Genomic DNA, 19,256 nt, shown 5'->3' on the forward strand with positions numbered 1-19,256 from the left:
CCACTCTTACATGTGTCACATGAATAATAACGTTAGTGTTTTCACATAAATTTATATGATATTCACAAACAGGAATCATACATACGCATATGTGCGTAATTAAACAAAAACAGCTCGGAATCAGGTTTATCTTTTTCTATCATATTGAGTAGTAGTAGTAGTAGTAGTAGTAGTAGTAGTAGTAGTAGTAGTAGTAGTTTTTATTGCATTTCACCCTTAAGTGCTTACAAAGACTTCCTTTTACTTATATTACAAAATTAATACATTATATCTTACATCTACACCCATGACACATTTGCGCAGGCTTAAAACTATTCACTCTCTCACTCACTCCCTCACTTTCTCTCTCTCTCTCTCTCCTCTCCCTCCCTCTCTCTCTCTCTCTCTCTCTCTCTCTCTCTCTCTCTCTCTCTCTGACTCGCTCTATCATCTTCATCCATCTAATTCCTCTCCCATCCTCATTTAAAACATCTATATTTATATTTCTTTCTCCTTTCTCCCTCACATACTCGCACTTATACTTTAAATGATACACATTCTCTCTCTCTCTTGCACACAATCTGCACTTCCTCTCCTCCTCATTCAACCAAAACTTATACCCCCTCTCTTCATTCCCGCATCTCCACCTCGCTATTTTCACTAGTCTTTTTCCTTCCTTCCTCTTACACGTTCTTATATACATTGGTATCCCATACACTCTCCTATAACTCGCGCAAGACCTAGACGCTCTCACTTTCTCTCCTCTTTCTTGTACGTCCACTTCTATATCTCTTTCCCTCAAGCGCTCCCACTTATTCTCTCCGCCTTCATTCATAGCTACCTCACTCATGCCATCTCTCCATAAATAATTCCCCCTCTCCAAACTCTCTTTTGTCCAATCACTCCTATCATTCTCTCTTTCACTCTTTCTCTTCTCAATCATACTCATCCTCCCAATATCCCCTCTCCCTTCTCTAATTTTTCTTCAAACTTCCCTGCCCTCCATCCCGTTTCCACTCTCAGTTTATTTCTTTTTAACTCTTCCCATACTATATACCCCGGTGTTGCCTTCTCTAAACCTAGGATCCACTTCAGGTATTTATCTTGTATCGCTTCCACCTCCCTCCACTCTCTGTATCCCCATATTTCCACTCCATAAAATAAAATTCCTTTCACTATACTGTCAAACAGTTTTAGCCTCCATCTTATATCCCCCTTAAATTTTCTCTCCCCGTAACTCCATACCTATCCCATTGCCACTCTAGCTCTTCTTATCCTTTCTCTCACATGTTCTTTATCCTCACCATGTCTCGTTATCACATACCCTAAATATTTATATTCTTTCACTTCCTCTATCCTTTTCTCTCCCCACCACCAGAATCTCTCTTTCTCCCTTCCTCCCGTATTTTTGAACACCATCACTTTAGACTTATCGACACTCAATTCTAGCTTTTTCCCTTCTATGTACCTTTTTACTCTCCTTATCATGTCTCTTAATCTTTCCTCTTCTTCTGCTAGCAGCACAATGTCATCCCCATACTCTATCGACCACACCTTATCACTTCCCACCCTAATCCCTCTCTTCCCTTTCTTTAACTCCTCCTCAATATCCGCCATATATATGTTAAACAGGGTCGGACTCATTGGGCAACCCTGCCTTACCCCCTTCTCCACCCAAAATTCCTTTGATACATTCTCCCCTATTCTCACAACACATCTCGTCTCCTCATAAACCTCCATAACTCTATCTATTAAACCTTCATTCACCCCTCTTTTTCTCATCATTTCCCACAGAACGTTTCTATCCACCCTATCAAAGGCTGCCTTTAAATCCATGAAGAATGCCCACACTTTCTTTTTATGACTTAACCTTCTTCCAACTACATACTTCAACATCTTAACATTTTCCACTGTTCCTCTTCCTTTCCTAAAACCAGCCTGCGACCTACTCCACCCTTCCTTCACCTCCAGCTCCTTCACTAACCTTCTGTTTAAAATATTCGCATATATCTTATACCCCGTACTCGTCATCGTTACCCCTCTGTAATTTCCGGGCTCCCTTCTCTCTCCACGCTTCCATATCGGTACCACCACTCCTACTCTCCAACTCTCTGGGAACCCTTTCCCTTTAATATCTTCTCCAAACTTTTCCCAATTATTTCCCCTCCTTCCTTCCATGCCTCATTCTTTATTCCATCCAGTCCTGCTGCTTTCCCTCTCTTTAACCTTTTTATTTCATTTTTTATCTCTTCTATCCCTATCCCCTCATCTCCCACCCTGTCCGCTTCCCGTATTCTCTTTCCCTCCCCTTTTCTTTCCTTAACTCCTCCTAAGCTTTCAGTGAAGTACTTGACCCAGATCTCCATTCCAATTTCTTTACATACTCCCTCCCTTTTCTTTCTCCCTCTGTTTATAAATTTCCAAGTCTCTGCTTCTGTCTTTATATTTTGTACCTCCTTTTCCTCCCGCCTCTTCTGTTCCATCTCTTTCTTCTCACACATCTTTCTATACTCCTTTTTGCACCGTACGAATTGTTCATACTTTCCTTCTTCCTGTACCGTCTTCTCGCTCTATTCATCTCTCTCTTTTTTTTTCTGCACTCTACATCCCACCACGGGCACCATCCTATCCCTCTTCTCTTCCCCCTTTTTTTAAACTCCACCGCCTTATTAATTTCTCTTTCCAGCTCCTCACCATCTCTCTCTCACCCCTCCCCCCGTCCATTCTACCTTTTCTCTATTGCCTTCCTGTACTTGCTCGTACCCTCCTCTGACCAGTCCTGAAATCTTAATCCTTCCCCTCCCTTCTCTTCTTCCCTTTCATAATATGTCCCTATCTCTATTAAAATTGGCTGATGGTCTGACTCCCCTCTACACCCTACCTCAAATCTCCTTACTCTCTCCCAAGCTTCCCAGTTCACTATACCAAAATCAATTACCTCCCTCCTCCCTTCTCATAGGTCCACTCCCCCTTCTCATCACCTTCCTTTTCTCCATTTAGAACCACCCAGCCTCTTTCTTCTATCACCTCCATCAAATCCCTTTCTTGCTTATTTACTACTTTATCTTTGGATTCTCTGCTAACCTCCTCCTTTGTTCCGTCTCCCTTTATACTTTGTCTATTCCACCCTTCTTCTTTCCCTATTCTAGCATTAAAATCCCCTGCTATCATTAAAATTCCCTCTTCCTCTTCTTTAATCACCTCCTTTAAATCATCCAGACCTTCTTTTCGTCCCTCCCTATTATACACTATTACAAATCTCCACTTCTCCCTATCTATTACCACTTCCCTTTCTTGCAAACCATCCCTCTCCTCATGCCCAATCTCTCTTTCCTCCAGCTCCTTTCTCACTCCAGTCACAATTCCCCCTTTCGCTCTTCCCTTTCTTCCCTCTCTCCTGGCTGCCTGACACTTCGAACGCCATCCTTCCGGCATTCTATCTTTCATCTTCCCCCACTCGCTTTCGTCCACCCACGTTTCTACCAAACCAACCACATCGAAATCGCTCAAGAATTTCCAAAAATCCTCGTCCTTCTTTTTTAGCCCTGCAACATTCCATACCACCCCCCTAACTCTTTTCCCTCCCCCAATACCCCTCCCCCTCCTTGCCCTTTGAGTAGATTCCGCTTTTTTCTCATTCACACTGTAAGCACTCTTTAAAAATTCACTTCACCCATAGACCCTTGTTCACTCTTCCATTCAAACTCTTTTCCATTTAACCATCCCCTCCCAAAACCTACTTTCACACGCCTACCCTTGTCCCTCTCATTTTTTGCCCACATCCTAATCTCCCTCTGTCTATCTCTTTCACTCTTCAACATGTCATCATCCACATACACTCTCGATCCTCTCAATTTACTTTTCTTCTCCATTATCCTTCGTTTATCATACATACTGTTCAATTTTACCACTATCATACCCTCCCTCTCTTTCCCTCTAATCATAAATGCATCCTTCACATTCATTTCACTCTCATTCACTCCTATTTTCTCAAACACGCCTACCACTGCCTCTTTAACTCTCCCTCCCTTCACTTCTACCCCTTTTATAACAATATTTAATCTTCTCTCTCTTCTTTCTTGTTCGCTATTCTTCTTCTCCATCTCTTCTACTTTTTCTTTTAGTTCTTTTAACTCATTCTCTAATTTCTCTCTTTCCTTTCTTTCTTCTGCTCTTATTTTTCCAATCTCTTCCTTCATTTCCTTCTTTAACTCTCTCCTTATTTCCTCCCCTGTTTGTTCTACTTTTTCCATAATTTCTTGTTTCGTTTCATCCAACAATCTTCTCATAATCTCTTCCATTTTCTCCATTCTGCCTTCTGTCTTTTTTTTTCACTCTTCTTCAAAATCCACGTTCTCCTTCTGAATCTTTACCCTCTGCTTTTTCTTATCCTTTTCCTCCTGTTCCGAATCGGAGCCGCTTCCTCTATTGCGCTTCGACAAGTGCGAAACAATGCTGCCGCTCGCACTGCTGTCCCTTCTCTCTCGACTCAGGCTCTCCGCCTTAGTCGGTCTGCCTCTTCTTCCTTTCCCCGCTCCGCTCTCGTCTTCCCCCTTCTTTTCCCCCCTTCCCTTCACTACGCTTCCTTCTCCCCACCTGCCCCTCAGCCACTCCTGCACCTTGTCCCTACTCGCCTCTACCGACCCGCGTGAAGTCTCGGCTTTCTCTCTCTCACTCTCCGCTCTCTCATTCATTCCCCTCCTCACCCCGCCTTCCTCTGTGCTTATGCGCGTACGCTCTCTCCTCGACACTGCTCTCCTTCCCGAGCTCGTCCCAGCGCGCGCGCCGGAATTCCTCGTTAAGATCGATTCGGTTGCGATTCCAAATGCACGCTTCCTATATAACTTTCTCTTTCCCTCTTCCTCTCTCTCTCTCTCTCTCTGTCTCTCTCTCTCTCTCTCTCTCTCTCTCTCTCTCTCTCTCTCTCTCTCACTCCCGTTTCCCTGGGACTCCCGTCACTTGCGATTTTAAAAAAAAAAAAAAAAAAAAAAACCGCGCTTGCGCGACTCGGTTCCTCGCAACGTGTCCCCCGCCGTACATACAGGGCCCCGAAGGTTGCCAAAAGTCTTTATCTGAGGTCCGCCGCTATTCCGCCCTACCCATCCTTCCGTCTCTTTCTTCTACCAAGATGTTTTCGATCTATGTCGGCTGTTGACACTTCGGCGCTTTTAGGTTAGGATGCCCTCTTCGATGTAAAACTCTCTTTCGCTCACCCTTCGATCAGAAAAACGGGCTACTTTTTCACTTAGCTCAAAGGTTTACGACCCCCGTCGCCTATAACACAAACTCCCCGAAGGGAAACTCCCTACAGCACCTTTGAAATCTACTTTCCTAAGCTCTACAATGTACTGCATGTATCACCACTCACCTCCCACCCAATATATCTATCATATTGAGTAAGCAGTCTAGTTATGAAAGTGTGTGAAATAATGCAATCTTACAAAAAAAGAGACAAATAGAGGATCTGCAAATGTAGAAACGTATGCAACAGTGGCAAAAGATGTTAAAGATGGCCACCTGTCTGTGAGAAAAGCAGCAAATGCATGTAATATTTTATGACTTTTTAACATTAACTTTAATAATAAATTAAAGAAAAAATTTTTGTAATAATATATTTTTTTAATTTTATATTATAAAATAAATATTCCCTGTGAAGTATTTCATGTTTGATTTCATTGCAATCTTGAATTTGCTTATATTGTATATACAATATATTTTAAGTGATATTATAAATGTAACAACTTGCCCTACAATGAGGTAAGTTGTTACAATTTACTTTCCGATAGAAAATTATTAATTATTTCAGTCAACTTAATTTTCAGTATTTAAAGACAGATCAAATCAGAAAAAAATTGGCTATTTAGTTAAAGATGTACTTGAAACAATGTATAGGTATTCATCTTCATTTCATTAAAATAATATATAATTCCAATGCGATCTTTTATCACTCACTTATTTTTTTCATTTATATTGTATCTTAAAAAACGATTTTAAAATGTTTGTATAATATGGTTATTTAATCGGTTCCTAAAAAAACGTTTTTAAAATACGAAATTGAAAAATACGATATTAAAAATTATAATAGTATTGTAATACCATGTACATATTTTTGATTTAGAACGATGATGATATATTAAGACTACATTAAAAATGACTCGATTGGAGTCGAAACGTTCGTTGTTAATTGTAATTATTTATATGAATTTTTAATGCTAATTTAAATTAAAGTTCTTTTACATTACTGGCTCTTTGCCTTTCTTTTGTATTACATTGTTTTATACAGAACCTTATTAGTATTTATTAGTTTTTAAAATAATTTTAAATGGTTTTAAAATAGTGCTCGGAATTAGTTGCCCATTTCGGGCAGATTCCTGAGGTGACTCCCACTATTACTCGAGACTCGGTGGCCGAGCCGCCGATCGCTTACGTGACGCTGTACCCCAGAAGCGTCGTGATACAAAAAGTATGCTGGGAGCATATCTTCCGGCAAATATCAAAATATTTTCTTTCTTACATGATTTTTATTTTAATATTTAAATTTTTTATTATTAACATATTATGTGTATATTCTACAATAATATTGTATATAAGCAATAATATAGTAAGTGTGCGAGAGCGAATCAGAGCGAGAGCGCTGACGTGAAATTTTTAAAGTGATGCGGCGTTTGTCTAACAATATTTCTCGCTGGTTCAAATCCGGCTCGAAGGACCAGAAAATGTGCGAGAATGCACCGCGCGGAAAGATTTGAGCGAGAGAACGGCACACGGTTGATATGACACACGAGAGTAAAGAGAACTCCGTTTCTTTGTAATTCAACAAAAGAATTTTCTTTAATATGATCAGTTACAGAGTCAGAAAATATAATTAATTAAATATTAGATTAACAGAATATCAAATGCGGTCATCTTTTCCAAAATTATATTTGGAATCGCGGTGATGGAAAATCTCGGCGATTTTCTCGGCACTTTTGAAAAGATTCGTTTTATAGCGGTTTTCACTAAGCGGTTAGCACGGCGGTTTTACGAAGCGATATAGTAGCGAGACTATGACTCTAAGAACTCGAAGAACTTTTAGAAGTGAGAACTCTAAGAAGTCTAAGAACTCTAAGCGGTGTAAACTGTTTAAGCGGTGTAAACTGTTTAAGCGGTGTAAACTATCTAAGCAATCTGCTCCGGAGGAACGGCGAGATCGAAGCATTTATTGCTTTCGGTCTGGGCTTTCTTCTTGGGAGAAATTCAATAAAATTTTGCCACAATCGTAATTATCACGTGGCATTGGTTGTACAAAATTGATTGGCGCTTTCGATTCTCTTCTAACGACGTTCAACGTAACAGTCATGCGCGACAGAAAATCCGTACGCGGGATTAGTGACAGCGCGTGACGTATTCGTCGGAGCGCGACGCTCGCGTGCGCGAATTGAATTGTTCTAGAACTTTCGATTGTCCGTTGCCGGTGCCTGTTTGCGTGTACCGAATTGTTTTGAAAAGACTAAAGAACGATGAATCCCTGACTTTGACGAGGCTTAATGTCAGGCTCGAGATGAAATCACGAGCTCGCCTTGTGCGTGCGTTCAATAACAATCACTGTCGATCGATCGAAGGAGTTCTTACTTTTTTTCGAATTACCGATCTCAAACAGTAAGCAATTATTATAATACTGTAATTACGATATGGACAACAGCTTTTCACATCATCTCAGAGGTATTATTGTTGGTGTGTTTTGTTTTTTAAGTGGTTTCCCTAATAGGCCTATTTCACTAAAAAATAATGAAGAAGCTGATCAAATGTAGCTCGATAGGAAAATAACATTCTCTAATATAAAATATTTATGAAAATGTATGAGGAAACAGAAGCAACTAATTTTCTTGAAAATGTTAATTTGACCTTTTGGGTCGTTTGCACGATTCTATTAGGGATGGTATATCCACAGAGATTTTAGAAGAAGTAATTCATTCTCATTATCAAGGATAACGATGCATCGTTTAAAGAAGAACGTTTTTTCTGTTTTCGTAAATTTCATTTTAGAGAAAGAACATTCACACAAATATGTGGACCCGAACATCGAGAAAATTCGAAGATCAAACTTTCTGAGACGTGGATAACATGATGCATCTAAAATTTTGAAGAATTCAATCCCTTTTTCTAATCGTGTTTTGAAAGAAAAATCACATTGTAAATCGCAAAGTTCTGCCTGAAATTCTAGGCTTCCTCTAGGGTTCCTCGATTTGTACAATAAGAGGATCCTCAAATAGTGTCAAATCTTGTCTTAATGTTTCGAAATCACTGAAACGCGTATCAAATTGATTTATTAAGGACTCGATTATATTTATTGGGAGTACAAATAAGTTTCCGCCGTTTGACAAAAGACGGCGCCACTAGCAAGCTGTGGTTAAAATTGTCTGATGTAAAACGTTATATCGTAAGGTTAGACATCTATCAACAACATAACCTTGAAATACTAGCGATTTTGTATCAGCATCATATATTTTTTTTTGTGCGAAAATGCCGAGTTTTGAGCCGAATAAGCGTCATTTGCGGGATTTACTTTTTTAATTTGAAGAAATCTGCAGCTGAGGCTCATCGATTGCTTGTAGAAGCATATGGTGAGGCTGCCTTAAGAGAAATTGTCGTGAGTAGTTTCAAAAGTTTAAGAACGGTGAATTTGATGTCGAAGACAAAGAACGTAACTGAAGGCCGAAAGTGTACGAAGACGCGGAATTGGAAGCATTATTGGATGAAGATTCGTGCCAAACGCAAAAAGAACTTGCATTTACATTAGCAGCGACTCAACAAGCAATTTCACATCATTTGAAATCATTGGGAATGATTCAAAAGTAAGGGAATTGGGTTCCATATGAACTGAAGCCGAGAAACGTTGAACGCCGATTTTCCATATGTGAAATGCTGCTTGTCAGGCATAAACGAAAGGATTTTTTGCATCGTATAGTCACTGGTGATGAAAAATGGATCCACTACGATAACCCAAAGAAGAGGAAATCATGGAGATCACTTGGCCATGCTTCAACATCCACAGCCAAGCCGAATATTCACGGAAAAAAACTTATGTTGTGTATTTGGTGGGATCAGCTTGGTGTCATTTATTATGAGTTGCTCAAACTGAACGAAACCGTTACTGGGGCTCTCTACCGAACACAATTGATGAGATTGAACCGAGCACTCAAGGAAAAACGCGCCCACTACTACTCCAGGCATGACAAAATTATTTTCCTGCATGGTAATGCTCGACCACATGTTGCGGAGCCGGTCAAAACTTACATGGAAACACTCAATTGGGAAGTTCTACCCCATTCGCCGTATTCACCAGATATTGCCCCTTCCGATTACCATCTATTTCGATCGATGACGCATGGTCTGTCTGAGCAGCACTTCACATCATATGACGATACCAAAAATTGGATCGATAATTGGATAGCCTTAAAAGATGAAGCATTCTTCCAACGCGGTATCCGTATGCTACCAGAAAGATGGGAAAAAGTAGCTAGCGATGGACAATACTTTCAATAAAACATTATGTACCGTTCTTTTATAAGAAATGCTTAATTTTGATAAAAAACGGCGGAAATTTATTTGTATTCCCAATAGTTGTTTTCGAAAATCACAATTTGTACCGTGTTCTTCAAACAGAATCTGGCAAAAAGGGAAAAAATGAAAAACATTATTTTCTAATTGATGTTTGAATAATATTAACTTTCTGCGAAAAGAATCAATATGACTAACGAGTTGTGAAATGGTTTGATCGGTCTTTTGCAGCTTTGAATTTAAAATGTTTAAATAGTTTGTCATATCAGTAATTAGAGCAAAGTGAATTTAAATTTTCAAAGAAAAATTGAAATTCATCACGTTTGGTTGGAAAATATTCTTGCAAGAAAAGGAAAATCTCTTTTCCTATAAAAGAATTTTTCTAAACATTTTCCTGCATTGAACCATCGAATTTCATAATACAGGAGTATATCTGTATAAAGTGCGTTATGCGTCTCGAGAAAATGTTGAAACTTTCGATGAGAAAGGAACTTATGACCGCCTTTAATCATATTAATAATTTTTGTAACCATTTGCATTGCGGTACATAATTTCACAATTTTCCCAATAACGCTTCTTGATGGATGATACATAACAGGAATAACAGGGAATTTTAAGCCACGCTGTTTCAATTAACCGAAAAATCCATTTTTCGAACCTGTCATTGCATTTGCGCCGTCAGTTACAATAGCCGGACATTTCGAAAAATCTATACCAAATATCTGAAGAGTTTGATTAACAGCTTCAAAAATATCAATTTCCGTTGTCATGTAATGAGACAAAATCTAAGAGTTCCTCGACATGTAAGAAATTATTTTGCACGATTCGAGCAAAAATACTCAATTGACTCACATGTCGATTATCGGTGCTCTTATCGAGACATAATGAAAAGAAAGAGCAAGAAGCTAATAAAGATTTTAATTTATTTTCTAAAGAGGAGGCAATGTCATTGATTCTTGACTTTACAGTTTTGTCACTTAATGCTAGCAGCTTCTTAAAGAGTTCTTCAAAAGTTAATGAATTTCCAAACGACTCTACTGCTGCAATGATGCATTCCTTTACAAATTCTTCACAAAATGGCTTAGAATTTTTCGCAATTAAATTTGCAATTGCATACGACGCTGTAAGAGCTTTTACTGAAAGTGTAGCATTATCAACGTAAGAACTTGAATTACAACCTTCTTTATAAATTAGTTTTAATCCTTCAATTAAAAAATCGAATTTTTCTTTGTTCATATTTTGAATAATCCTTTGAATGTTTGTAATATTATAATGCCTATGAAGATTATATTTTTTAACAGTAGAGGATTGATAACCACACAGAAGACAGATGGTTTTATTATTAATGGAAGCAAAAAAAATTTCTTCCCACACGTCTTATCAAAAAGTTGCATATACCATATTTATCCATTCTTTAAGAATGAAATCGATTTGAGATGAAATCGATTTCAGAATGAAATTGATTTAAGAATGAAATCGAATTGAAATCGATGACAGGATTATACTAAAATAAATAAATAATATATACAAGCACTGCACTATTACACTTTGCTCTATTAATAAATACTAGTAAATTCTTTTTTCTTAGCAATATCACATATTTTTACATTATCAAATGTAGTACTATCACATGTATTACTACACTATTACGCAAGAAGCACTTTCTATTTGTAAAAAATCTCCAAAACTTTATAATCCCGCATGAAACCTTTAACTGTCGTACACGTTTTGCTATTAAACTAAAAAACCGTTGAGAAACAGCAGAGAAGATAAACAATTGTACATCAACGCATGACAAGAGTAAGCGCGTCTACACTCATACAGCACCAATTACTGCGGAAAATTTTCAGAAATATTTCAACTTTTTACATCTCATGTGCAACAATTCTAAAAATATTCTGCAATATATTATATGAAATATTGCAATATAAAGGATTCTATCATGTGAAATGTTTTAGAAATGTTTCTGTCTAAAATCTAAAATGTATCACATGCAACAAATTGAAAAAAAACCAAACAGAATAAAAAGTCATTATGACGTCAAAATGGCTCCAAATGTCTATCAAAAGTCATTTTTTTATCAATCATTTAATCTAACATAATTTTGATATTATCGTGACTTGTTCAACTTAAATTGAATAACTTTTGCATATGAATGACTTGCTCTTTCAGAGCTATCTTAGAAATGTTCCAAATATGTTTCGTAACTTTTATGAAATATTTCGCTTTTCAGTTAAAATATTTCTGAGATACAGTTAAAATATTATCTAAGAACTTTCAGTGCTATATGGGTTAATTAAACCGCAAAATGTAAAGATTCATATTATAACAATAGATTATAGAAAATACTATTTGCATAATAATGGTAATGCTATATTTAATTATGCTATGTATGATAGTACTAAAAGTATTAATGGTATTGTAATAAAGATTAATGTAATAATGTAGTTATAAGACTTCTCTTCTTCGCATTTATAGCATTATAATTCTGCCACTGATTTCATCTGAAAAATGAATAACAAGTAAGAATATATGTGCAATCTTTTAATAAGATATAGCTTAATTTATCTATTTATAATAAAATTATTTATTTATTATATTTCTACCTCTCCGGAATTCACGAAAATAGAAAAATATTCTTCTTGATCTACGATACATTGCTATCCTCGCCAATGTGAATTAGTTCTTTTAAAATCTTTGTGGATATATAATATTTAGTAAAACTGTATTAATGACACAGAAAATTAATTCATACTGTTAAGAAAATTACTTATTTTTCTTTCTTCTGGTTTTTCATTCGTATTTATATAGTCTTCAATAGGTTTATTCCTAAAAAAATAAAAAAATGATCAAATACATGACTCGGCAAAGTCAAATTTTATGAAGTAAAATATTTTATGATGTAAAATTTTACTTTATAGCGAGTCACACATATTTGATCATCTTTTTTTTATTTTTTAATTAAATAAAGCTAAAGAAACTATTTGAAAAACGTATCAATAATAGTACTTTCAAGATAATATGGAAAGTCATTGTCCACAATATAATTATCATATTGTAATTTTTAATTATATATTATTGCAGAATATAATATGTTAATAATAAAACATGTTAATAATAAAAAATTTATTTTAATTATTTATCAAAATAAAAATCATGTGGGAAAGAAAATATTTTAATGATATTATTGCCGGAAGATATGCTCCCAGCATATTTTTTGTGTCGCGACGCTCCTGGGTCACAGTGTCACGTGAGCGATCGGCGGCTCGGCCGCCGAGTCTCGAGTGTTAGTGGTCGCCTCAGGAATCTGCCCGAAATAGGCAATTAATTCCGAGCACTGTTTTAAAACAAAAATAACCATTCCTAAACATTTTATAGACGTTGTTATTTTATTTGGGACAAAATTATTCAGATAGCTAGCCGTGCAAAAATCATAGCTGAACAAGCTGTGATTTTTATAGTTTAAATATTGTAGGTATCGTGCAAGTCAATGTCGTCAGATTTTAGTTACTGCTTCAAATTATATTACAGTGCTAGCATTAAAACAAAACTGCGTGCTATAACTTAAAAAACGCACGGTGCTGTTACGCACGCCGGGTTTTATGCCGAATTCTTGTGCCTATTTCATACTCGCACATAGATTTCTCCCATACGCGATCGCATTGTCAGCATTAAAACAAAATTGCGTGTTATAACTTTGGAATTGCATGGTGTTTTTACATGTGACTAGTTTCGTTCAGAAATATTCAATATGTCTAATTTTCAAGGACATACATCACCACTACTCACACAACACATGGACGTTCTTTGGACATCTTATTCGGACATTCGATGTCCATACAATGTATTGGTCGGAGTTTTGTTCTTCGCGTAAGTGCTGGGAAGCAGCGAAATTTCCGCCCCCGTATCTACAAGGAATAACTCTCCGGTGACTCGATCTCGGATGTGGAGACGGACAGAAGAATCGACGCCCGCCATACCTGTCTCCTCGGTGGCAGACGATTCTATTCCCCCGCCTTTTCGTCCGTTAAAATCTTGGGCTTTGGCCAAGGGCACGGGAATTTTTCAGTTCCCTTACAGACTCGCGCTTGTTTCCCAAAAGTACGATGCGGCCAGCAGACACGAGAGTTTCTGCTTTTGGAACGCTTACGATTTTTATTTATCTTGTCTCTCGTCTGAGATCTGCTGTATCGCTTGACCTCAGCAGCGAGGGTAGCAATATCAGCGGCCAGACCATCGATCCTAACACTATAGTCGAAATGCGTCGTTTTCTTGGGCTTGTCAATTTCTATCGTAAATTACTACATAATGCAGCTATCGTTCAGGCACCATTGAATGAGTACCTTCGCGATTCACGCAAAAATGACAAACGGCCAATCATATGGACGCCGGTGGCTGAAGAAGCGTTCAATGAGTGCAAGGAGAGTCTGGCCAACGCGATGTATTGAAAATATCCTAATGACGTTTGGCGGACATCTTTTGGATATACAATGGACATTGTTAGGATATCTCGATAAGATGTAAAATGGACTTTTTATGGACGTTACTTGAACATATCGCAATAAGAAATAGTAATGGAATATATATCAAATCGAATCGATGTCAATTCCATTGATTGCAAAATTCTATTAAAAATGAGAAAATGATTAGAAATTGGAATATGTTAACTGAATTACCGGAAAATTGTTTGAAAAATTAAAGATTTATACAATAAAATTAATATCTTTTATAAACTTGATATAATAGATTAAAATATCATTAGTAAAGTACACATTTTTATCCTTCATACTGTTTTTGAAGAAGGCTAACATACATTTGAAAGACGTTATGTATTGTTATGTAATTATTAATTTAGTTTATTAATATTATATATTTTTACTTAATTATATAATATAATGATTGTAATTATTATAAAAATGAAATTAATTAATTACTTGAATTAATCTTATATACATATTTTGTACTGTAATTATGATTATATGTCCACTATGTCACTATACTGACTCAATAATGATAATAATACAATAACAATAATAATAATAATAACAATAATATTAATGATTATGATAATATTATTCAACGTTTATATATAGCGGACATTCTCGGGATATACAACAGACATCTTCTAGACATTTAATAGATGTCCTTAGGACATCTAATATAAAGAGCATATGAAAGCTCGAATTTCAAATGTATGTTCATGATGTATATCAAAAATATATTAAACATATATAATATAGAATATTTTGTGATTCGGTTCCAAATATGCTTTTCGAATGTCTTATCATCCTACTGCAGCTACGCCCTTTAGACGTCCTTCAGACGTTCTACGGACGTTCAGGACATTTAGGACATAACAAGGATATTTGAGGGCATACAGCGGACGTCCAAAGGACGTCCATGCATTGTGTGGGTAGAGGGATACAGTGAAGTTTAATTACCTGTATTTTAAAGATCACATCGAACAGGATAAAAGGCGGAGTATAATGAGAAATTCTCAGCAAAAAGCTTTTATTTTTTTTTTTTTTTTTTGATAAAATGACTGCTTTCTTCTAAATCATCCAAGACTTCTAAATGTTGTCAGTAGACTCAACTAAAAATCTAATTGAATGATCTAGAAGAATACAATAACAGTAACGCTGACTCAACTGTTGAGTCTGCTGAATGCATGAACCAATGGCTGCATTTAGCAGAACACAACAGTTTTGCAACCGTTTTATGATTGTCTGCTGAGATAAGATCATCCTATAGATCTAAAAGTATAATCCAATCAATGCAAAGAAAACTTTCAACAGTTGCAAAATAAACGTTTTGCTGAACGCAGCCAATGATGATGATGATGATAATGTCTTGAAAATGAATTCCCATAATTGGATTCAAGATGATTAAATTAATTAAAATTTTGCACGCCGTAACAGGATCGTGCTGTTTCAAAAAAATAATTTGTATAATTCATCATACAGTTATAACGAGCTACTACAACATAACATAATGTCGTGCGGTCAACGTGCTGCTTACATGATTTGTTTCATGTGACTTCACGAATTTCAACACATAATATCTCACATGAGTGTAACATGCGTATACGGCAGAACATTTCAGAGTTTTACGACTCTGCAACGTAAGGTATGTAGTGCGCATTCAGTGCACTTTAAAGCCGCTGTAATCGTCGTAAAGATATATAGTTAATAAAAATATAGAAATATATGGTAAAAGTAAAGTACTTTTTTTTATACATGAAAAGAATAGAATTGATTTGTCATTGGCTATCTTTGAAACAAAATAAAGAAAAAAGAAAATAAGCAGTAACAATGCTATTTGTTATTATCACACTCAATATATTGAGTAGATATATTGTCTCAAGTAGATATATCTACTTAAGTCTCGAGTAGATATATCTACTCAATATATTGAGCCAGATTCTCACAATAAATCATTGATCGCAAACGATAATTCGTTATCATTGTATTAAAAAAAAACACAATTCTCCTTATACGTCATCCAATGAAATATGTGTTAACTCCCAATCTTTCCTTCTTATAATTTCTTCTCCTTTTTACACTTTATTTAAAAACAAAAGTTTGTAAATTTATCGTCTGTTGTCATATCTATAAATATACAAAATTTTTATAAGTAGAAGAAAATTTTGCTTTATCGAATAATAAACTAATTCTTGTCTTTGATTTTATTAAGGGGGGGGTAAGGTTAATTCGGCCTAAAAATGGCCCATTTTTACGAATTTTTTGACACGCTACTGTTAGTGGAAGTAACTTGAATTGATGTAGGTATAATAAAGCAACATTTGAAGAATATCTAGTAAAAATTATATTGAAAAATGTAAAGAAATAACAAAATGGCGGTCGTTTTCCGGAAGCACCTCCAAAAAAAGTGGTTTTGCGGTGAACAGCATTGCGGAATCAAACTAAAATCAAAAAATGAAGATGTTTTGAGAAGCTAATAAGATTCCCGAGGTAACGCTGTCGAGTTTTTTTTTTTTAATTTTTTTAGATTTTTGGCAGCACTTGAAAGTCAAAAAATCGATTTTTGACAAAAAAACGACATATTTCTTACTGTAAAATGAAAAATAAGCAAAGAAAAAATAAAAACTCGACAGCGTTACCTCATGAATTTAGTTGTGAATGAGTGTACCAAATTTCAAAATGATCGGTTCAGCCGTTTTGGTTGGAGAGTGTTCACTGACTTTGAAAACACGACTTGTGGGAAAATCGCTTTAAAGTTTTATACACTGAAAATTCCGAGTTTTTTGTGTTTACTTACATCGAATCATCAATGCCAGGCCCGTAAAGTACTGAGCTTTCATCTGCAGCATCTAATGCGTCTTTCTGCTGTTGCCTACGTTCAGTTCTTGCTTTTTTGCTCGCATTTTCAGCATCTTTGTCAGCTCTGTTAATGCGCTCTCTGTCCGTTGCGCGCGCCCATTCATGCGAACTTGGCCCCATACCGATGTTCATGTCTTGCATAAATTGCAGAAATGCAAATGCCCCTTCATTGAAAACACCTGAGGCCACATAAGCTGCAATTTCTACGGTTGTTGAAGTACCGCTGATCGATTTCGGAGAAATTTTCCAGATAAGCTGGTTAAGACTTTCATTGTTATTTTGTGTAAAACCTCCAACGCATCTCTGGAGAAGTGAGTCTTTGCTGAGGTCTTCGTAAATCGGTTGAATGGCTTCGATAACATCTTGTGGAAGTGCAGTGTAGCTGTGCTTGAAATCCTGCACGTCATTTGCAGCTGCAGCCCTTTGCCACTCACACCATGAATCATCGCCGCGCGGGCATTTCTCATGCTGTGGGTTCTTGTCCGTCGAGGCGTAATGATAGAAAGTTGCCCAAATGGCATCGCGCATTTTTTCTAATGAATGATGGTTACGTCGGATGGCAAGACCGTAATATACAGTTAACTTATCTATCATTTTAGCCGTAAGCTTGCCTTTCCCACCAAGACTTTTCCTTTTTACTATTTTTCCGCCCTTAGTCTCGATGTCAACTGCACTTGTTTTTACCAAAATACGTAGACGAGTGCCCATGCGCTTTTGAACATGTCCTATACACTCTTTTTTGTTAATTGTAAATTCTTCTCCGTAAGGTTGAGCACTTAAAACACCACTATAAGTTTTAGAATCGCCATCTCCGATATAATTGCGATATTTAACTCCATGGTTAGTCGAACGTTTAAACATTTGTACAATGGCATCAACTTCCATATTTCCTGATGGTCCGACATGATTTGCATGGCATTCTTGGTTATTAACGTGATTAACGTGCCATTCTTCGTATTCTTGAGATTCTAGTTTGTTCTCCCATGTTTTGCAAGCATGACAATATAAGCTTTTTACACAAATGTCGAGAACTTTTCCGTAATAGTGGCCGATCAACGAAGAAACGCCAAACAAGGACGAAAAACCTCTTTTTTTCCAAGTCCCGTCTCCTGAAACGGTCAATTCATCTGTATCTTCCAAATTGTTTGCCTGAATTGTCTTTTCTTTCTCTTCTACCACAGCATATGAAAACAACTGATTTGCAACATTTTGTATAATTTGGCTCATTTTCTGTATATACATATTGTAGGTCGGTTTTGATAAAAAATTCTTTGAAAAGTCCATGAGACCGCAGAATTTATCACAACCAGCAATCCTAGGCCCAATATTCTCATGACAAAAGCAAACCGATAATTTACTTCGTACATACCAGAGTCGATTCTGTTACTTGACGGAATATAGTGAGATTGTTTACATTTTTCGCACGACATTTTTATATTGAAGCCCAAACCTTCTTTTCGGCACGATTCGAATGTAATTTTTCCGTCACATGTTTTGCACTTTACTAAGGTAGAAACGGTGGAAAAAACGAGAAGAAAATCTATAACACGATAATGTTTTGTAAGATCTTCTTTCACGTCTGCAGCAATATCTGATTTCAGTTTTTTAGCCGACGTACTTGACGCTTCTACAGAATCTGTTTTGCGTTTATGTGGTGGCACTATTTTTCTCGGTCGATTCAATAACGATCCACTACTTTTGCGATCTTCACGATTAACTTTTTTTGGTATTTTATTGATGATATATAACAAATCACAGCGAAAACAGAACAAATACACAGCGAAATATAACCGAAAACTGAAACGAAATTTTAACGGACGTATACAACTGTTCGGCTCAACGTATGCTTCTAAACTGGTCTGTATACTATACACCGAATGTACACAAGGCCAGGCATCGCCTTTGTATACGTACGAAGATCGCTCGACAAAGAAAGGAATTTGGGGACAACAAAAGAGCACGAAACGGCAGCCAGGCAGCGCAGGAAATCGACGTTCGAGGTACACTTACTTAAAAATTCATATCTCCATTAGTTTTACTCGGATCGACTTCAAATTTGGACACAATATTCTTGAGATGTTGTGCATTCATATAAAAAATACAAACAAAATGGTCAAAAAAAAGTTAAAAAAACCTTACCCCCCCTCCCTTAAATTGCGAATATCGTTAGGAACTTTAAATTGTTTCTTATGACGACGTGTCGACAATTATGTTATGATACACGACCTCATCGATATAACGAATATCGTTGTAATATGAATATAGAACAGACGTCTGTTAGCAAGCACGGTAACAAGACGTACAAATAATCCGTACGAGCGCAAAGACTTTTATGAAATCAAAGGAGCAAATAAATTGTTAGAGTGTTAAGCAAATTTTGTGGATCGAAATACATCT

The 19,256-nt window shown here is 36.5% G+C and overlaps 1 protein-coding gene and 1 pseudogene across 1 annotated transcript; both read right to left on the reverse strand.

The window, feature by feature from the left end:
* Positions 1–7,136: 7,136 nt before the first annotated feature.
* Positions 7,137–12,646, reverse strand: LOC147908406 (general transcription factor II-I repeat domain-containing protein 2-like; annotated as a pseudogene).
* Positions 12,647–15,799: 3,153 nt separating this feature from the next.
* On the reverse strand, positions 15,800–18,853 carry LOC147908407 (uncharacterized). Its single transcript, XM_087410262.1, has one exon. It carries the CDS (start codon positions 18,141–18,143, stop codon positions 16,794–16,796), a length of 1,350 nt encoding a protein of 449 aa, XP_087266388.1. The 5' UTR covers positions 18,144–18,853; the 3' UTR covers positions 15,800–16,793.
* Positions 18,854–19,256: the final 403 nt, after the last annotated feature.

Source organism: Acromyrmex echinatior, chromosome 10, assembly GCF_024713525.1.
Source record: "Acromyrmex echinatior isolate Ae372 chromosome 10, ASM2471352v2, whole genome shotgun sequence".
NCBI classification, from domain to species: domain Eukaryota; kingdom Metazoa; phylum Arthropoda; class Insecta; order Hymenoptera; family Formicidae; genus Acromyrmex; species Acromyrmex echinatior.